The sequence below is a fragment of the Rhinoraja longicauda genome, chromosome 24 (genome assembly GCF_053455715.1).
Source record: "Rhinoraja longicauda isolate Sanriku21f chromosome 24, sRhiLon1.1, whole genome shotgun sequence".
NCBI lineage: Eukaryota > Metazoa > Chordata > Chondrichthyes > Rajiformes > Arhynchobatidae > Rhinoraja > Rhinoraja longicauda.
This window is the reverse complement of record NC_135976.1, coordinates 29803588-29826147: the sequence shown is the minus strand read 5'-3', so window position 1 is coordinate 29826147 and position 22560 is coordinate 29803588. Positions and strand designations below refer to the sequence as shown.

The window sequence follows — 22560 nt, the reverse complement described above, 5'->3', positions numbered from 1 at the left end:
GGAGCAGGGATGTCACACGTGAGTGAGCATTAACTGCTGTAAGAGTAAACAGAGCTTGGCTTTCCAATTAACATCACTCCCGATGACCAAAGATAGCCTCATCGTGGCGGTCACGGTGGCGCAGTGGTAGAGTTGCTGCCTTACAGCAAATGCAGCGCCCGAGATCCGGGTTCGATCCCGACTACAGGCGCCGCCAGTACGGAGTTTGCACTTTCTCCCCGTGACCTGCGTGGGTTTTCTCCGAGATCTTTGGTTTCATCCCACACTCCAAAGGCGTGCAGGTTTGCAGGTTAATTGGCTGGGCAAATGTAAAAATTGTCCCTGGAGTGTGTGGGATAGTGTTAGTGTGCGGGGATCGCTGGTCGGCGCGGACCCGGTGGGCCGAAGTGCCTGTTTCCGCGCTGTATCTCTAAACTAAACTAAACTAAAAAGCTAGAGTAACTCAGCGGGACAGGCACCATCTCTGGAGAGAAGGAATAGGTGACGATTCTGGTTAAGACCCTTCTTCATCCATTCTTTCTCTCCAGAGATGTTGCCTGATCCACTGAGTTACTCCAGCTTTTTGTGTCTATCGTTAGCATCTGCAGTTCCTTCCTACATGAGTGATGGGTGGATACAGGTGAAGGGGCATTTGGATGGCACATGGGTCCCAAACAGAGAAAGCAATCTGAAGAAGGATCCCAATCAGAAACACCACCACCTATCCATGTTCTCCAGAGATGCTGCCTTACCCGCTGAGTCACTCCTGCACTTTGTGCCTGTTTTCTTTGGAAACCAGCATCTGCAGTTCCTTGTTTCTACCAACAGAGCTCGCCTCAACCACATAAACATCTGCTCGGAACGCTAATTTTAAAAGTTGTCAGTCTGATTCAATTAGGTCCGCCAAGAATTCTGGGAGATCTGAGATTTTAGGTTCATGATTTGTGCTTCATTTTTTAACACAAAGTGCTGGCGGAACTCAGCAGTCAGGAAGTGCTGGAGTAACTCAACAGAGTCATGTTGTATCTCTGGTCACCGTTTCGGCCCAGGATCCTTCTTCACAACGGATAATTGGGTTTACTGCAGCACTTTGTGTTCCAGCATCTGCAGCTCCTTCAAGTAGCACCTCAGGAATAATGTCTACTGGGTCTGCAATGAGAGCTGATGGGACTGAATGAAGGAGAGGCCCACTGCTTGGTCGAAGCCTCGATTTGTTCCACCATTTTCCATCGCATTCATCCTTCATCACAGAACTCCGGCTAACTCCTTTCTATCTTTCCTTCTCCAGGAGATGTTCGGACTCACTCTCCGCATATCCGAGCAAAGTTCCCCTCAGAAACCTATGCGTTAGCTGGGCAACCGCTGAACCTGGAGTGTTTCGCCTTTGGAAAGTAAGTGAACGTGGTCTTTGTAGACACAAGGAAACGCAGATGCTTAATTTTTTTTAATGATTTGAAATTGTTGAAATAGTAGACACAAGGAACTGCAGATACCTGTTTACAAAAAAAAAGACACAGATGTGCTGGAGCATCTCAGCGGGAGAGGCATCGCCTCTGTAGAACATGGATAGAATTGTCACCTATCTGTGTTCTCCGGAGATGCTGCCTGACCCATTGAGTTACTCCAGCACTTTGTATCCTTTAGTGTATCAACCAGTTTCTGCAGTCCCTTATTTCGACTCTATAAGTGAGCAGTTCTGACAAAAACTGCGATTGTTGAATTCATAGAAACATAGAAACATAGAAAATAGGTGCAGGAGTAGGCCATTCGGCCCTTCGAGCCTGCACCGCCATTCAATATGATCATGGCTGATCATCCAGCTCAGTAGCCCGTACCTGCCTTCTCTCCATACCCCCTGATCCCTTTAGCCACAAGGGCTACATCTAACTCCCTCTTAAATATAGCCAATGAACTGGCCTCAACTACCTTCTGTGGCAGAGAATTCCACAGATTCACCACTCTCTGTGTGAAGAAATGTTCACATGAAGGAACCGCAGATACTGATTTACAATTGATTTGAAATTGCTCAAATCAGTTCAAATTAAGGAACTGCTGGTTTACAAATAAAAGTGCTGGAGTAACTCAGCGGGAGAGGCAGCATCTCTTTTCGGAGTTTGAGTGTGTTTGAGTTTAGTTTATTGTCATGTGTGCTGAGGATGGTAAAAGGGTCCAGACTTGAAACATCGTCTATCCAAGTCCTCCCCCCTTCCCCTCCCTCCTCCCCCTCACCTCCCTCCACCTCCCCCTCACCTCCCTCCATCCCCCTCCCCCTGTCCCTTCCCCCTCTCCCCTCTCCCCCTCCCCTCTCCCCATTCCCCCTCTCCCCCTCCCCTCCTCTCCCCCCTCCTCGCTCTACCTCCCCTCTCCCCCCTCCCCTCCCCTCTCCCCTCTCCCCCTCCCTCCTCCCCTCCCCCTCACCTCCCTCCACCCCCCTCCCCGTCCCCTCTCCCCCTTCCCCTCTCCCCCCTCCCCTCCCCTCTCCCCCTCCCCTCCCCTCTCCCCCTCTCCCCCCCCTCTCTCCCCCTCTCCCCCCCCCCCCTCCCCCTCCCTCCAGAGATGCTGCCCTACTCGCTGAGTTACTCCAGCATTTTGTGTCCTTTTTGTTTTAACAAGATTTTTTTTTAACAAAATTTGTTTTGAGCAATTTGTTGTTCTCAGATGTAACAGTAATTGGATTTGAGGAAGAAAATGTATTAGGTTCCCTCGCAGAGTTTGGAAAATAAGTAAGTTTTGAGTTGCCAAGGAAGGGAGGGGGAGGAATAATAAAAAAACAGAAAAGGCTGGAAGAACTTCAACGGTCAAGCAAATCTGCGGGAAGAGGAACAGTCGGTGTTTTGGTGTTTGTGACCATTCATCAGAACTGTCAATGACTGATGTTATGCTGTTGTACCAGGGCATCTTGGTCGGTATGGCCAGGTTTACCCAAAGGACCTGATTCCATGCTGCATGACTCTAGAACAGCATAAAAGACACAAGGTGCTAGAGTAACTCAGTAGGTCAGGCAGCATCTATGGAGAGCACGCATAGGTGACGTTTTGGGTCAAGAACCTTCTTCAGTTTCCTTCATGCCCTTCTTAAAGCGGTAGAGTTGCTGCCTTACAGCGCCAGAGACCCAGGTTTGTTCCTGGCTACGGGTGCTGTCCGCATGGAGTTTGTACATTCTCCCTGAGACCGCGTGGGTTTTCTCCAGGTACTCTGGTTTCCTCCCAGACACAGTGGCCCAGCGGTAAAGTTGCTGCCTTACAGCGAATGCACCGCCAGAGACCCGGGTTCGATCCCGACCACGGGCGCCGTCTGTGCGGAGTTTGTACGTTCTCCCCGTGACCTGCGTGGGTTTTCTCCGAGATCTTCGGTTTCCTCCCACACTCCAAAGACGTACAGGTTTGTAGGTTGTTTGGCTTGGTAAATGTAAAAAATTGTCCCTGGTGGGTATAGGATAGTGTTAATATGCGGGGATCGCTGGGCGGCGCGGACCCGGTGGGCCGAAGGGCCTGTTTCCACGCTGTATCTCTAAACCACAGACGTGCAGGTTTGTATGTTAATTGGCTTCTGTAAAATTGTCCCTGATGTGAAGGATAGATAGATCTGGTGTACGGGGTGATCGCTGGTCGGCGCGGAGTCGGTGGGCCGAATGGCCTGTTTGCGTGCTGTATCTCCAAATTAAACTAAACTAAACCCGAGCCTCTGGCACCGTGAAGAAGCAGCTCTACCAGCTGAGTCACTGTGTCGCATTGTTATCAGAGATTCCTTTCCATTTCATCTAGATTTAAATCTTATTCTGCAATTGTGAGGTGCCTGCAGAAGTGAAATAAATAAATAGATATCAGCAAGGGTTACCATGGTAAAGTCTGTGGCGCGCTATTCCCTGATTGAACGGAGTTAAAGGAACCCATTTGCTGCAGTGTTGATAGTTGCTTAATATTCAGCTAGTTCGTGTTATGCTAGTTTTGGGAGGAATTGACATTCAATGCAGTTAGTGGGAAAACTGCATGTTCCTTACTGGTAACAAGAAGAAATCATCCCTGAACCACTGCTCCTTTTTAAACACTATCTCTGATATAATTTCATTCATTGAATAGCAGTCAGCTGTGAAAGTTGCACCAAGAACGCCCTGTTGAAACCTAGAGAGGAGATTTTAAAAGCTTCAGGAAATGCTATCTAACTTCATAATTCCAAGTGCACAAACGCATGCTTGTACCAGTGTTATGGGACGTCTCGGTTAGAACGCACCCTTGCTGCAGTGACAATTGTTTGTGTCGGAAGGAACTGCAGATGCTGGTTTACACTGGATAGACACAAAAAGCTGGGGTCACTCCAGGGGCCAGGCAGCATCTCTGGAGAAAATGGATAGGTGATGTCTCGGGTCGAGGCCCTTCTTCAGACCGATAGTCAGGGGAGAGGGAAACCAGAGGTATGAAAAGGTACAAAGACCGAATGAATGATTGCTCGTTTCATACCTTTCATTCATTTGTTCTTCGTGCCTTTTCATAGATGTTGCCTGTCCCGCTGAGTCCACCATTTTGTGTCTATCTTCGGTGTAAACAAGTTCCTTCCCACACAAAACACTCACTGACCAGTTCTGTCCCTTTTCATGCCTTTAGTTTTCATCTCCCCTGACTCTCGGTCTGAAGTAGGGTCTCGATCTGAAACGTCAGCCATTCCTTTTCTCCAGAGATGCTGCCCGACCCGCTGATTTACTCCGGCTTTATCATGTCTGTCTTCAGTGACAATTGTTTGCTTTTGTGTTTATAGGCAGCATTTAAAATAAAATAAGCCCATTTGTCTCCCAACATTTCTACCTTCTGAGGTAACGCACAGGTTAACATGTTCAAATAAAGTACCTTTGTGCCTCACTATTAATACAATTGTCACCCGTTTAATATAATTGAGTTAATGGCTGAGTGGTAATAGCACTCAAAGGATTTTTAATGAAATATGTTAGAGGACTCATTTGCACAGTCATTATAGCCCTGAGTAAGAGGGAATCTGCTCTGTTTATTGGAAAAGAAGTGTTTAAAATATCCAGACCTGTTAACAGCACTAAGAGGGGGAGAGTATAAGTCACAACCTCATCGAGTGAACTGATCACATCTGACTCTGCACCATTGGGGTCAAACCTTTCTCTGGAGATCTGAGCACAACATGCAGGTTGACGTTGCTCGTACCAACCACATCCAGAGCTTCTGCCTTGGTTCAGTTGCCTGATAACAGCTGGGGAAAAAACTGTCCCTGAATCTGGAGGTGTAAATTTTCACACTTGCCCGGTGACAGAAGGGAGAAGAGGGAGTGTCACAGAGTCTGACAGAGTGAAAACAGGCCCTTTGGCCCAACTTGCCCACACAACTTGACCAACATGTCCCATCTACACCTGTCCCACCTGCCTGTGTTTGGCCCACATCCCTCTAAACCTGCCACAACCATGCACCCGGTCTAAATATTTCATAAACGTCGCGATAGAACGGGCTGCACGGTGGCGCGGCGGTAGAGTTGCTGTCTTTCAGCGAATGCAGTGCCAGAGACCGGGGTTTGATCCCGACTACGGGTGCTGTCTGTACGGAGTTTGTACGTTCCCCCCGTTACCTGTGTGGGTTTTCTCCGAGATCTTCGGTTTCCTCCCACACTCCAAAGATGTACAGGTTTGTAGGTTAATTGGCTTGGTAAATGTCAAAACAAATTGTTCCTAGTGTGTGTAGGATAGTGTTAATATGCAGGGATCGCTGGTCGACGTGGACCCGGTGGGCACACACAAAACATCATCTATCCAGAACATAGAAACATAGAAAATAGGTGCAGGAGGAGGCCATTTGGCCCTTTGAGCCAGCACCGCCATTCATTGGGATCATGGCTGATCATCCACAATCAGTAACCCGTGCCTGCATTCCCCCCATATCCCTTGATTCCGCTAGTCCCGAGAGCTCTATCTAACTTTCTTTTAAATTCATCCAGTGAATTGGCCTCCACTACCTTCTGTGGCAGAGAATTCCCACAAATTCACAACTCTCTGGGTGAAAAAGTTTTTTATCACCTCAGTTTTAAATAGTTTCCCCTTTATTTTTAGACTGTGTGGCTGGCCCCTGGTTCTGGACTCCCCCAACATTGGGAACATTTTTCCTGCATCTAGCTTGTCCAGTCCTTTTATAATTTTATACATTTCTATAAGATCCCCTCTCATCCTTCTAAATTCCAGTGAATACAAGCCCAGTCTTTTCCAATCTTTCCTCATATGACAGTCCCGCCATCCCGGGGATGAGATAGAGGAGACGGCATCATCTAATAAAAGCTCGGTAGTGTAGGCCACATTATCTATGAAGCAATCAGGTGATTTTGTCTCAGTCTTGGCCCTGAAGAAATTCAAGTTCACTGTGTCACAAGGCCACAGTTTAAGAATAAGGGGTAGGCCATTTAGAACGGAGATGAGGAAAAACTTACAGTCAGAGAGTTGTAAATCTGTGGAATTCACTGCCTCAGAAGGCAGTGGAGACCAAGTCTCTGAATGCATTCAAGAGAGAGCTAGATAGAGCTCTTAAGGATAGCGGAGTCAGGGGGTATGGGGAGAGGGCAGGAACGGGGTACTGATTGAGAATGATCAGCCATGATCACATTGAATGGTGGTGCTGGCTCGAGGGGCCAAATGGCCTACTCCTGCACCTATTGTCTATTGTCTATTGTTTATCAAAAGCATTTGTTACAATTTTAAAGATTAATTGGTCGTAAATAATTAGAAACAGTTCATTGGGCAAGTAGGTTTAACATCGCTTTGCTTGTTTGTCTCCTGTGTGTGGAGACACCCCTGGAAGACATAGACAGCACCATCAAGGAACTCACCAACCTCAGACTTCAGGTAGACACAAATTGCTGGAGTAACTCAGCAGATTCAGGCAGCATCTCTGGAGAGAAGGCATGGGTGATATTTCGGGTCGGGGCCCTTCTTCAGACTTCACTCATGCACTGTGGACAGTGTACATAAGGAAATGTACACATGGGTATAGAAGTTGGGAGGTCACCTTGCCGTTGTCTAAGACATTGGTGAGGCCGCATTTAGAGTATTGTGTTCAGTTCTGGGCAACATGTTGTAGGAAAGATGTCGTCAAGTTGGAAAGGGTGCAGGGACGATTTACGAGGATGCTGCCAGGGTTGCCTTGCAGCGCCAGAGGCCCGGGTTCATGGCGGCGTTTTGATGGCGGCGCGCACGGACGCAGCGGCTCACAGCTCTCCCTTTCGGTGCGTTTTATGTGTGTTATCTGTGTTATGTCTGTTAGTCAATTTTAGTCATGCAAACCAGGAAAATCAGGCAAATCCTACCTACAACCGAAAGGACCTTCTGATCATCGGATTCCAGTGCAATCGGGACCTTGTGCGCGAATTTCCACACCCGCGAAATATACCGGAAGAGATAGCCAGGACACCGGGCGCTCCGTGGATAGTTGTCGGCGCGAACAGGCGTCGCAGGCGGAGGAGAAACAGGAAGCAAAAGCGAGGATGCCGGTCCGGTATACTTGCCAAGCTAAAGAGACAGCCACACAAACCACCGCTACCCAGCATGTTCCTCACCAACGCCAGATCCATCATCAACAAAATGGACGAACTAAAACTGCTGATATCAGCAAACAAACTCGTGGAGGACTGTTGCATTCTCTTAGTAACAGAGACATGGCTTCATCCACTTATCCCAGACGGAGCCATTGAGCTAGCCGGGCGTACAGCGTTTCGTTGGGACAGAAACATCGACTCCGGTAAGAGCAAGGGGGGGGGGGTTATGCATTTATGTGCACAACAACTGGTGCACTAACATCCAAATCATAGATAGCCACTGTTCTCCTGATCTGGAGTCCCTAACAGTTAAATGCAGGCCTTTTTACCTTCCTCGCGAATTTACAGGGGTTATAGTAACAGCAGTCTACATCCCACCGAATGCTAACGCTAGCACAGCTTTAGGCTACCTGCTCGGTGCAATAAACTCACAACAGAGCACATATCCAGAAGCAGCCCACATCATAGCCGGGGACTTCAACCATGCAGACCTAAAGTCAGTTCTCCCGAAACTTGAACAACACATAAGATGTGCTACCAGGGGGAAAAACACACTAGACAAGGTTTACTCAAATATTAAGAAGGGGTTCAGGTCAGCACCACTACCACACCTGGGGCAGTCAGATCACCTGTCCATATTCCTAACCCCAGCATACACCCCACTCAGGAGGAAAGCTCCAGTCACCATAAAGACTGTTAAGACATGGCCTGAAGGAGCTTCCTCGCAGCTGCAGGATTGCTTCGAAAGGACCAACTGGGATATTTTTGAGGATCAGGACTTGGAGGAGTACACATCAACTGTACTTTGCTACATCCAAAACTGTGTTGACAATGTCACCGTCGACAAACGCATCCGGTTGTACCCAAATCAAAAACCCTGGATGACAAAGGATGTCAGGTCTCTCCTCAAGGACCGTAACACCGCCTTCAGGTCTAGTGATAGAGCTCTATACAGTGCTGCTAGAACCAACCTGAAGAGAGGCATCAAGGATGCCAAAGCGTCCTACAAGAGGAAGATTGAAGACCACTTCTCCAACAATGACCCACGGCGGGTATGGCAAGGCATCCAGCACATCACCAACTACAAGACCAGCAACCGCACGACTGCCGACGGCGACGCCTCGCTGGCTGAGGAACTTAACTGTTTCTTTGCTCGTTTCGAGGTGAAAGCTACAGTGGCAGACATTACACCCTCTCCAGCACCTGACAGCAACACCTTCACTGTGCAGGAGTATGATGTTAAGCGCGTGCTCAGAGCAGTGAATCCCAGGAAAGCTGCAGGCCCCGATGGTGTGACGGGCAGAGTGCTGAGGGAATGTGCAGACCAATTATCTGAGGTCTTCACAAAAATCTTCAACCTGTCCCTTTTAAAATCCACCATCCCTCCCTGCCTGAAGTCCGCCATAATCATCCCACTGCCGAAAAAGTCTGTCATCAGCAGTCTTAACGACTACCGTCCGGTAGCACTCACACCGGTCATCACAAAGTGCTTCGAGAGACTGGTCCTGCAGCACATCAAAGCCAGCCTCCCACCCACCTTCGACCCACACCAGTTTGCCTACAGAGCAAATAGGTCTACAGGGGATGCCATCGACACTGCTCTTCACACTGCACTGACCCACCTTGAACACCAGGGGAGCTATGTGAGGATGCTCTTCCTCGACTTCAGCTCTGCCTTTAACAGGGTCATCCCGAGCAGACTGGTCACCAAACTTTCCGACCTTGGATTTTCCCAAACCATCTGCAAATGGATCAAGGACTTTCTGACCAACCGCCCCCAGACAGTCAAAATAGGCCCTCACCTCTCCTCCACCATTACACTGAGCACCGGCTCACCACAGGGCTGTGTGTTGAGCCCCATCCTTTACTCCCTCTACACTCACGACTGCGCCCCCACCCATCCCACCAACACCATCATCAAGTTCGCGGATGACACGACTGTGGTTGGACTCATCTCAGAAGGAGATGAGACAGCCTATAGGGATGAAATCCAAAGGCTGGCAGCATGGTGTTCAGTGAACAATCTGGTCCTGAACTCCTCCAAAACAAAGGAACTTATAATTGACTTTAGGAAAACCAGTGGAGATTACGACCCACTCTACATCAATGGGGTCTGTGTGGAAAGGGTACCAGCTTTCAGGTTCCTGGGTACGCACATCGCAGAGGATCTCACCTGGTCTACCAACACCATCACCACAGTAAAGAAGGCACAGCAGAGACTCCACTTCCTGAGGATCCTCAGGAAAACCAACCTGCAGGAGAAGCTCATGTTGTCCTTCTATCGCTGCTCCATCGAGAGTGTGCTGGCATACTGTATAACCACATGGTATGCCAGCTGCTCAGAAAAGGACAGGAAGGCCCTTCAGAGGGTCATCACGACGGCCCAGAAAATCATCGGCTGCTCACTGCCCTCCCTGGAGCACCTGTTCAGCCTACGCTGCCTCAGTAGAGCAGGCAAAATAATAAAAGATCCATCCCACCCCGGCCACCGTCTGTTTGTTCATCTGCCCTCTGGTCGACGTTTCAGGTCGATAAAATCCCGAACAAACAGACTTAAGAACAGTTTTTACCCCAGGGCCATACGAGAACTGAACACTACCTTTGCACTAGGCAACACTAAAAAATCTTTGTACTTAACATAATTGTATTTAATTGTATTTATGTATTTATTTGTTTTTGCATTTATTGCATATATGTTTGTACGCACCGTCAGGATTGGCTATTTTTTAATTTCGTTGTACTCGTTGCAATGACAATAAATGAATATTATTATTATTATTATTATTATTATTATTGTACCGAGTTTGTACGTTCTCCCCGTGACCTGCGTAGGTTTTCTCTGAGATCTTCAGTTTCCTCCCACACTCCAAAGACATACAGGTATGTAGGTTAATTGGCTCGGTATAAATGTAAAATTGGTCCTAGTGTGAGTAGGATAGTGTTAGTATAAGAAAATAACTGCAGATGCTGGTACAAATCGAAGGTATTTATTCACAAAATGCTGGAGTAAGTCAGCAGGTCAGGCAGCATCTCAGGAGAGAAGGAATGGGTGACGTTTCGGGTCGAGATCCTTCTTCAGTTTGAAGAAGGGTCTCGACCCGAAACGTCACCCACTCCTTCTCTCCTGAGATGCTGCCTGACCCGCTGAGTTACTCCAGCATTTTGAGGATAGTGTTAGTGTTCGGGGATCGCTGGTCGGTGCAGACTCGGTGGGCTGAAGGGCCTGTTTCCGCGCTGTATCTCTAAACTAACCTAAACGAAACAATGGGAAGATTTTCCAAAGGAGATCTCGGAGAAATGTAAAGAATATTCTGAACTCTGAATGGTTTTGAATGGAGCAGGGGCTGGGAACAAAAAAGCATCAGCAGTTGTCAGTCGATTGTTCTCATTACAGATCGGTCATGGTCTGCAGGCAAGGAGGACTTCATCAAATGCTGAGGTGCCACCAATCTGTTGGTGAAATTTGAATCATTCATGTTCCCAAGTCAGCAGGTCAAAGATTCAAGAGCAAAATTTAAAGTGCTTGAGCAACTCAGTGGATCAGGCAAAAAATGGACAGGGAACATTTCAGGTCTGGACCCTCTTTCAGACTGAACCCCAATCAATCTGATGAAGGATCCCAACTCAAAACGTCACCTGCCCATTACCTTCCCTGATGCCACAATACTAGATTACCTCTTGCAATGACAGCATTTAAAAGGCACGTGAACAGGTACATGGATAAGGTACATATAAGGTTTAGAGTTATATGAGCCAAACATGGGCAAATGGGACTGGGTTAGATGGGGCATCTTGGTTGGCATGGATGAGTTGGGCCGAATGGCCTGTTTCCGTGCTGTATGACTCTCCAACTCAAAGACTCTATGTTGCATGGTTGACTTACAATTTTCCTACATTATTGGAGTGAATCAATTGCCTGTCAAATGCTTTTGGACTCCCTTAGTTTGTGTAAAGAGATATATATTACTGCAAGAAGGAATTGCAGATGCTGGTTTACACCAGAGATATACACAAATTGCTGGAGTAACTCAACAGGTCAGGCAGCATCTCTGGAGAAAAGGAACAGCTGACGTTTCGAGTCGAGACCCCTCATCAGACTACGAATATAGTAAGGGTCTGTCTGATGAAGGGTCTCGACCCGAAATATCACCTACTGCTTTTCTCCAGAGATGCTGCCTGACCCGCTGAGTTACTCCAGCAGAAGTGCAAGTCGTCCATTTCTCTTAATCTGGTGTGTGCTTCCTTCCAGCCCCGTGCCCACCATTAGATGGAAGAAGCTGGATGGGTCCATGCCCTCAAAGGTTCTGAAATTTGTAAACAAGCCCATCCTCCACATACCCGACGTACAGTTTGAAGAAGAAGGAGTCTACGAGTGTGAGGCGGAAAACTCACGAGGGCGGGACACGTTGCAGGGGAGAATCATTGTTCATGGTGAGTGGAGGTCTACTGTTAGACTCGGGGAGAAAGGCAGGGCAGTGAGAGGTGGCAGAGATAGGCACAGTGCAGATAGAACACGATGTGACAGAGATAGGGACAGTGCAGATAGAACAAGATGTGACAGAGATAGGCACAATGCAGATAGAACAAGATGTGGGAAGATCCATGCAGGCTATACTTATATATTATATTCCTAGATATTTTATATTTTATTCCTATTTTCATTATAGTCCTATATTATATTATATTAAATTCCTATATTATATTATATGATATGATATGATATGATATGATATGATATGATATGATATGATATGATATGATATTATATGATATTATATTATATTATATTATATTATATTATATTATATTTGTATTATATATTATATTATCTTATATAATATAATATAATACAAATATAATGTATCTTATATTATTTCATCTTATATTTTATTATAATTATCTTATATTATTTCACATTATATTTTATTATATTATATTATATTACATTATATTTGTATTATATTATATTATATTATGTTATAATATATTATCTTATATTATTTCATATTATATTATATTTTATTATATTATATTATATATTATATCATGTTATATTTATATTATATTACATTACATTACATTACATTTATATTATATTGTATTATATTATATTATATTATATTATATTATATTATATTATACTATATTATATTATATTATATCATATCACAATAATAATAATAATAATAATAATATATTCCTTTATTTGTCCCACACCGGGGAAATTTGTAGTGTTACAGCAGCAAAGTGGATAGCAAGAGATCATTCATTATAAATTAAAATAAAGATAAGGATAATTGTCATCATTTACTGTGGGTTTTTTACTGTTACTGTTGGCTGGTCTGTTGACTGGTCTGTTGACTCGTCTGCTGGGAGCAGTGCTGGTTGTGCAGTCTCACAGCAGCGGGAAGGAAGGACCTCCTTTATCTCTCCTTCACGCACTTGGGGTGAAGGAGTCTGTCACTGAAGGAGCTACTCAGTGCAGTGACAGTTATATTACGTTATATTATGTTATAATATATTATGTTATATTATTTTATATTATATTTTATTATATTAAATTATTATATTATGTTATATAGTATTATAATATATTATATTATATGATATGAAACTATATTCCTATATTATATTTGTATTCTGTTATATTAGATTATTATATTTATTTTATGTTATATTATGTTGTACTATATTATATTATATTATATAATATTATTATATTCCTATATATATTCCTATATATTATATATTGCTATGTATTATACATTACTATGTAACACTAGGTATAATATCCCTCAAACAGTGCATGTTACCTATTCTCTTGCACCTATGATGTTTGACTACAACTGCTTAAACAGGATGATTGCAGTCATGTTTGACTCCGACAAGACATTAGGCAGAGGTCCGACATCTCTCTTGTCCCCCTCCCTGGCTCTTGGTCCTAATGCAGGGTCTCGACCCGAAACGTCACCTATTCCTTTTCTCCAGAGATGTTGCCTGACCCGCCGAGTGACTCCAGCGTTTTGTGTCTATCTTCGGTGTAAACCAGCATCTGCAGTTCCTTCCTACACATCTCTCATAAGTAATGGGTACCGCACGGTGGCGCAGTGATGGAGTTGCTGCCTCACAGCGAGAGAGACCCGGCTTCCATCCTGCCTACGGGCGCCGTCTGTACGGAGTTTGTACGTTCTCCCCGTGACCTGCGGGGGTTTTCTCCGAGAACTTCTGTTTCCTCCCACACTCCAAAGACGTGCAGGTTTTGTAGGTTAATTGGCTTGGTACAAATGTAAAAATGATCCCTAGTGTGGGATAGTGTCAGCGCGCGGGGATCGCTAGTCTGGCGCGGACTCGGTGGGCCGAAGAGCCTGTTTCCGCGCTGTATCTCTAAACTAATGGAGTGTCGCACGGGAGTGCTATTGAGGCAGACTGCCCTCGACTCCGAGAGCAGGAGATCACCTGAGAACAAACGTGCAGCGCATCAGATGAGATTGGTGCCAGGCACAGATCTGGACACACCATCACCTGTAATCGTCCACCGCACCAGGTGACATCGGCCCTTGTCAGGACCGCTTACTCCATGTTGTTTGAATCATCGATCGGCAAGTTGACGAGTTGATCCTTACAAAGCTGCTGGTGCTTGAAACAAAGTACAAAATCGATAGTGTGTCCCAGCTCCGTCAATATATGAAGTTAATCTGCCTCGGCAAGGCTAGCAGCATAATCAAGGGAGAGTCACACCCCGGCCATGCCCTCTTCTCCCCTCTCCCATCGGGCAAGAGGTACAGAAGTGTGAAAACGCACACCTCCAAATTCAGGGACAGTTTCTTCCCAGCTGTTATCAGGCAACTGAACCATCCCACAATAGACAATAGACAATAGACAATAGGTGCAGGAGTAGGCCATTCAGCCCTTCGAGCCAGCACCGCCATTCAATGCGATCATGGCTGATCACTCTCAATCAGTACCCCGTTCCTGCCTTCTCCCCATACCCCCTCACTCCGCTATCCTTAAGAGCTCTATCCAGCTCTCTCTTGAAAGCATCCAACGAACTGGCCTCCACTGCCTTCTGAGGCAGAGAATTCCACACCTTCACCACCCTCTGACTGAAAAAGTTCTTCCTCATCTCCGTTCTAAATGGCCTACCCCTTATTCTTAAACTGTGGCCCCTTGTTCTGGACTCCCCCAACATTGGGAACATGTTATCTGCCTCTAATGTGTCCAATCCCCTAATTATCTTATATGTTTCAATAAGATCCCCCCTCATCCTTCTAAATTCCAGTGTATACAAGCCCAATCGCTCCAGCCTTTCAACATACGACAGTCCCGCCATTCCGGGAATTAACCTAGTGAACCTACGCTGCACGCCCTCCATAGCAAGAATATCCTTCCTCAAATTTGGAGACCAAAACTGCACACAGTACTCCAGGTGCGGTCAGAGAGCAGTCCTGACCTACTATCTACATCATTGGTGATCCTTGATCGAACTTTGCTGGCTTTACCTTGCACTAAAGGTTATTCCCTTATCATGTATCTATACACAGTAAATGGGTCGATGGTAATCATGTATTGTCTTTCTGCTGACTGGATAGCAAGCACCAGAAAAGCTTTTCACTCTACCTCAGTACTCGTGACAATAAACTATATCTGTGATCTCACATATACTGATGGGATCTTACAGGAAGCCAGATAGCTATCGTGATCACCAAGGGCACTTTCAGCACCAGGCACCCTTTTGCCAGTTGCCAACACCACCACTCACTCTGACTCTTCTGCGCTTGTTCCTTGTAGTTTAGTTTAGTTTATAGAGATACAGCGCGGAAACAGGCCCTTCGAGCCCACCGAGTCCGCGCCGACTAGCGATCCCCTGCCACTAACACTATCCTGCACACACTGGGGACAATTTACACATATACCAAGCCAATTAACCCACAAACCTGTACGTCTTTGGTGTGTGGGAGGAAACCGGAGCACCTGGAGAAAACCCACGTGGTCACAGGGAGAACGTAGAAACTATGTAGAGACAGCACCCGTAGTCAGGATCGAACCCTGGTCTCCAGCGCTGTAAGGCAGCAACTCTATCTCAGCGTCTTGTAGCTCTCTGTCCCAACATATTCAATGGTCTCTTTACTGTCAGGTGTAGCAAGGTACAGTGAAATACCTTCTTTGGGTACAGTTCTGCAAGACTATCACCGTAGTGTAATCTCCCAGTAAGTGTAATCTCCCAGTAAGCACAATTTTCCCGTAACCTTTGACGCCCTTACTAATCAAAGACCAATTAATCTCCACTTTAAAAATACCCAACGAATTGGCCTCCAGCACCATCCTTGGCAATGAATTCCACAGATTCACCACCCTCTGGCTAAAGAAATTCCCCCTCTTCTCTTTTCTAAAGGTACGTCCTTTTATTCTAAGGCCGTGCCCTCTGGTTCTAGACTCTCCCACACTGGAAACAACCTTTCCATGTCCACCCCATCCAGTCCTTTCATTTTTCAGTAGATTTCGATGAGAGTGTCGGTAGGAACTGCAGATGCTGGTTTAAAACGAAGATAGGCACAAAATGCTGGAGTAACTCAGCGGGTCAGGCAGTATCTCTGGAGAAAAAGGTGACGTTATGGGTCGACACCCTTTTTAGACTGAGTCACGGGAATGGGAAATATGAGATATCGGAGAGGGATACCTCCTATATGCAGAATGTACAGAATATCCAGAATATAGGTGAGATATATCTCTCGTTTCCCTCTCCCCCGACTCTCAGTCTGAAGAAGGGTCTCAACCCGAAACGTCACCTATTCCTTTTCTCCAGAGATGTGGCCTGACCCGCTGAGTTACTCCAGCTTTTTGTGTCTAAGGCTTCAATGAAGTCCCCCTCATCCTTCTCAACTCCAGCGAGCACAGGCCCAGGGCTTTCGAACGCTCCTCATAAGTAACTCCATGGACTGTCGACGAACCTTTTCCCAGTCGGGAACTATTCTTTACTTTACCAGTCTCCGCGCTTTAAGAGGCATTGTCACTGTGCCACGGCGTCTCCCGAGAGTTATACCATACCCTTTAATGCAGTGAAACGCACCACGATGCCCTGCAACAGGCTTATCAGGCGAAGTGTGACACTGAGCCATAGCAGGGAGATGGACTAGCCTGATCAAAGTCTTCAAGTAGCCTTCAAAGTGTGTCTGAAACCCAGAGTCACAGTGCAGGAGAGGAATCTTCCAGTGCTCTGGGGTCCAGTAATTGAAGACAGGATGCTAGTGATGGGGCCGTTAAGGCTGGGGATATCAAAGCGATCCATCTCCTCTCTGAGACGGCACACACTGTGCACAAAACAGCTACTCAATCTGTGTCCATCAAAGGTCAAAGATAGACACAAAATGCTGGAGTAACTCAGCGGGACAGGCGGCATCTCTGGATGACGTTGCGGGTCGAGACCCTTCTTCAGACTAGACTGAGGGAATTGTATTGTAAGAAAATAACTGCAGATGCTGGTACAAATCGAAGGTATTTATTCACAAAACGCTGGAGTAACTCAGCAGGTCAGGCAGCATCTCAGGAGAGAAGGAATGGGTGACGTTGCGGGTCGAGACCCTTCTTCAGACTGAGGGAATTTTACAACTCTGTTCGCAGTCCACAGGAAAATTAAACACGCTTGACTCTCGACTCCATACATGGGATTAAGAGGAATCCATATAGAAACGGTGATAGACACAAAGTGCAGGAGTAACTGAGCGGGTCAGGCAGCATCACTGGAGAAAAAAGAATGGGTGATGTTTTGGATGGAGACCCTTCTTCAGACTGCCTTGCAAAGCCATTTCTGAATGGATACCAGGCTTTAATCCTCGCATTCTACTCTCCCCATCAGGGTATTTTACCTCAATAATAATCAGGGTGGCGCGGTGGCTCAGCGGTGGGGCTGCTGCCTTGCAGCGCCAAAGACCCGGGTTCGATCCCGACTACGGGTGCTGTCAGTACGGAGTGTGTACGTACTCCCCGTTACCTGCACCATCCCGTTCACTCCCTTTTCCAGAGCCAGCTGACTTTGTTAGCCGCCAATGCCCCAATGTTAGGTCTGCATCCTTTAGTTAAAGGTGTGTGGAATAGCGTTAGTGTGCGGGGATTGCTGGTCGGCACAGTCTCGGTGGGCCGGTCACTTTCGGTTTCGGTCATGGCGGATGGACCTACCGACGGCTGCCCCGGCTCTCACCGTCTCCCCAGCCACTTGTAGCCCCATATACCCGTTCTTGATCAGTACGGGTGTCGGAGGTTATGGAGAGACGGCAGGAGGATGGGGCTGGGAGGGAGAGATAAATCGGCCATGATTGAATGGCGGAGTAGACTTGATGGGCCGAATGGCCTAATTCTACTCCTATCTCTTATGATCTTATGAAATTATGATTAGGAGATATTATGTACAGGGATTCATTGGACAGATTTGAATTGTTTTAGTTTGGGTTGTTGGTGGTTGAGGCAGATAGTGGCGTTGAAGAGAATTCTGGATGGCCCAATTCTACTCCTATCACTTATGATCTTATGATACCATTACTTGGTTACAACTGACAATTGGCAATAACAGACACCATTAACGCCCTGATCCGTCCTCACGAGGGTTTGCTGTATCAGAATTTTTAACATTACAAAAAGATGATTAAAAGTTTAAAAATGAAAATTCATTAATCGATTGTATTTTTGATTATTGTGTGTTTGTTTGTCGTGTTATTGCATTAATGTGCTTGCAAAGCTGCAGCAAATAAGGATTTTATTGTTCCGTTCCTAGCCCGCATTATAAAACAAACACAGTGGACTCTTGACTCCATGCATGGGTCCAAATTGAATCCACACAGAAACAGTGATGGACACAAAGTGCTGGAATAAATGCCGGGCGACACAGTGGCGCAGCGGTAGAGTTGCTGCCTTACAGCGCTTGCAGCGCCGGAGACCCGGTTTCCATCCCGACTACGGGTGCCGTCCGCACGGAGTTTGTCCCTTCTCCCCGGGACCCTTCTTCACTCCGAAGAAATGCCGAGGGAGAGAGAGTCTGAAGGAGGGTCTCAACCCGGAACGTCACCTCTCCATGTTCTCCAGAGACGCTGCCTGACCCGCTGAGTTACTCCCAGCGCTTTGTGTCCCTTCATGTATTAACCGGCATCCAGTGCCGTTTGTTTCCAATACAATGATAACCCCTTACTTGGACATGGCGGACCCAAACGTCACCCATCCTTTTTTCTCCAGGGATGCTTGCCTGACGCGCTGAGTTACTCCAGCACTCTGTGTTTGTCGTTGGCATAAACCAGCGTCTGTTTCTAACGATAGATGGAGATGGGAGTTCTCAGAGGAGATTAGGAGTTCTCAGAGGCTCAGAGAATCTCAGATCCCATCGAGCCCACTCTGAGCTGCCAGGTACAAACTCGACCCGCGCCCCATCTCTTCTCGCTCATTGACTCTCTTTTCCTTCCCTCCTCTTCCCTCCCCCCCCCCCCAGCTCAGCCGGTTTGGCTACAGCTCATCGGTGACACCAAGGCTGACATTGGCTCGGTCCTGTGGTGGAAATGTGCCGCTGCCGGCAAGCCGCGGCCGACCTGCAGATGGCTGAGGAACGGCCAGCCGTTGACATCTAAGGTACTCACACACCGCAGAGTCTCCCTGGGTTATTTTTAATCAAAAATATCTATTCGAATATTAAAATAATATATACAACACAATAAATCCAAGACGGAACCCACCGCCACAATACAAGACAAACGATCGACTATTACACAACTATCTCACAAGCCCACCGACTCGCACAGCTATCTGGACTATACTTCTTCCCACCCGGTCCCCTGCAAAAAGTCTATCCCCTACTCCCAATTCCTCCGTCTACGCCGCATCTGCGCCCGGGATGAGGTGTTTCAGACTAGGGCTTCCGAGATGTCCTCGTTTTTCAGAAAACGGGGCTTCCCCTCCTCCATTATAGATGAGGCTCTCACTAGGGTCTCTTCTACATCCCGCAGCTCCGCTCTTGCTCCCCATCCCCCCACTCGCAACAAGGACAGGATCCCCCTCGTTCTCACCTTCCACCCCACCAGCCAGCGGATCCAACATATCATCCACCAACATTTCCGTCACCTACAACAGGACCCCACCACTGGCCATATCTTCCCATCCCCTCCCCTCTCTGCATTCCGCAGAGACCGTTCCCTCCGCAACTCCCTGGTCCACTCGTCCCTTCCTAACCAAACCACCCTAACCCCGGGCACTTTCCCCTGCAACCGCACGAGATGCAACACCTGTCCCTTTACCTCCCCCCTCAACTCCATCAAAGGACCCAAACATTCTTTCCAGGTGAGACAGAGGTTCACCTGCACCTCCTCCAACCTCATCTATTGCATCCGCTGCTCTAGATGTCAACTCATCTATATCGGCGAAACCAAGCGCAGGCTCGGCGATCGCTTCGCTGAACACCTGCGCTCGGTCCGCATTAACGCAACTGATCTCCCGGTGGCCCAGCACTTTAACTCCCCCTCCCATTCCCAGTCTGACCTCTCTGTCATGGGCCTCCTCCAGTGCCATAGTGAGGCCAGACGGAAATTGGAGGAGCAGCACCTCATATTTCGCCTGGGCAATTTGCGGCCCGGTGGTATGAACGTCGACTTCTCCAACTTCAGATAGCTCCTCTGTCCCTCCCTTCCCCTCCTCCTTCCCAGATCTCCCTCTATCTTCCTGTCTCCACCTATATCCTTCCTTTGTCCCACCCCCGACATCAGTCTGAAGAAGGGTCTCGACCCGAAACGTCACCCATTCCTTCTCTCCCGAGATGCTGCCTGACCTGCTGAGTTACTCCAGCATTTTGTGAATATATCTCACACTCCTTGTCAAGGATGCATTCAACCGGTGCCCAACGGTTCCGGAAATCCCCCAGGGTGCCCCTGGACAGAGCGTAGTCCCTCTCTAACACCACCCGGGCGTGGACGGACGTAACCCTGGAAAAGGGGCAGGCAGCCGGCTCGGGCAGAGCCCTCTCCCGCCTGGCGCCGTGACTCGCCGACGGCCATCTTGGCCAGGTTGGGGGAGTCCACAACCAGGGGTCACAGTTTAAGATTAAGGGGTAGGCCATTTAGGACTGAGATGAGGAAAAACATTTTCAGTCAGAGAATTGTAAATCTGTGGAATTCTCTGCCTCAGAAGTGGGCCGAAGGGCCTGTTTCTGCGCTGTATCTCTAAATCTAAACAAAAATCCAAAGAAAGGGAAAGCTTTTCACTGTACCTTGGTACACGTGACAATACTAAACTAAACTTAACAAACATTAGCAAAGTTCCTTTGGCATTCTCACAATTTTGCAGGGAAACACAGTCTGATGGCCGTTGATCCCTGGGTCTTATTAACACAAATGAGGGGTGGCTGTTCAGAAGCACGGTCTCGTTCCACTTTCATCATCCATTTCACTCCGCTCACACTCTCCACTCTTAACCGTTTCAGAGCCGATTCGAAGTCAACAACTGCGCGGTGAAAATATCACGACTGGCCCTGGAAGATTCCGGAATGTACCAGTGCGTCGCTGAGAACAAGCATGGGACCATCTACAACAATGCGGAGCTGAAAGTGGAAGGTTGGTTGAGTATTGGTGCGGGTAGTGGGGAGTAAACGGGTGGAAGGGTCTCTAGGTTCCACGCGGTGACGCAGCGGTAGAGTTGCTGCCTTACGGCGCCAGAGACCCGGGGTCGATCCTGGCGAGAGTGCTCTCAACAGTTCCATCACACATAGAAACATAGAAACATAGAAACATAGAAACTAGGTGCAGGAGTAGGCCATTCGGCCCTTCGAGCCTGCACCGCCATTCAATATGATCATGGCTGATCATCCAGCTCAGTAACCTGTACCTGCTTTCTCTCCATACCCCCTGATCCCTTTAGCCACAAGGGCCACATCTAACTCCCTCTTAAATATAGCCAATGAACTGGCCTCAACTACCTTCTGTGGCAGAGAATTCCACAGATTCACCACTCTCTGTGTGAAGAAATGTTTTCTCATCTCGGTCCTAAAAGACTTCCCCCTTATCTTTAAGCTGTGACCCCTTGTTCTGGACTTCCCCAACATCGGGAACAATCTGAAGAAGGGTCTCGACCCGAAACGTCACCCATTCCTTCTCTCCCGAGATGCTGCCTGACCTGCTGAGTTACTCCAGCATTTTGTGAATAAATCGGGAACAATCTTCCCGCATCTAGCCTCTCCAACCCCTTAAGAATTTTATATGTTTCAATAAGATCCCCCCTCAGTCTTCTAAATTCCAGCGAGTATAAGCCTAGTCTATCCAATCTTTCTTCATATGAAAGTCCTGCCATCCCAGGGATCAATCTGGTGAACCTTCTCTGTACTCCCTCTAAGGCTAGAATGTCTTTCCTCAGATTAGGAGACCAAAACTGTACACAATACTCCAGGTGTGGTCTCACCCAGGCCCTGTACAACTGCAGCAGAACCTCCCTGCTCCTATACTCAAAGCTCCTATACTGAAGCTCTGAGGTGTTCAGTAACTTCACAGATGGTGGACTAAGAGCTGTAGACTTTACTTTGGACTCAAGAGATGCAGCGCAGAAACAGGCCCTTCAGGCCACCGAGTCCATGCCGACCAGCAATCAACCCCTCCCCCCCCTCTCCCCCCCTACACTAACCTGTACCCTTACACTATCTTACACCCACTAGGGACAATTTTAGTTTATAGGGGAAAAAAACTGCAGATGCTGGTTTAAATCGAATGTAGACACAAAATGCTGGAGTAACTCAGCGGGTCAGGCAGCATTATGCTGCCTGACCCGCTGAGTTACTCCAGCAATTTGTGTCTACAATTTTAGTTTAGGTTAGAGATGCAGGGTGGAAACAGGCCCTTCGGCCCACCGAGTCTGTACCGACCAGCAATCCCCACACATTAACACTATCCTGCATACACTAGGGATAATTTTACATTTTATACAAGCCAATTAACCTAAAAACCTGTACGTCTTTGGAGTGTGGACGGAAGATGGGGAAAACCCACGTGGTCACAGGGAGAACGTACAAGGCCCATAGAGACAGCATCCATGGTCAGG

At 47.3% G+C, this 22560-nt stretch overlaps 1 protein-coding gene across 1 annotated transcript in view; it reads left to right on the top strand.

The window, feature by feature from the left end:
* The window catches only part of cntn2 (contactin 2), a 137002-nt gene that overhangs the window by 79927 nt on the left and 34515 nt on the right, over positions 1–22560 (top strand). Inside the window, exons 7-10 of the mRNA XM_078420934.1 lie at positions 1268–1370; positions 11759–11940; positions 18980–19116; positions 20957–21086. Coding sequence (XP_078277060.1) covers positions 1268–1370; positions 11759–11940; positions 18980–19116; positions 20957–21086 — 552 coding nt within the window. The remainder of the gene's footprint in view (positions 1–1267; positions 1371–11758; positions 11941–18979; positions 19117–20956; positions 21087–22560) is intronic.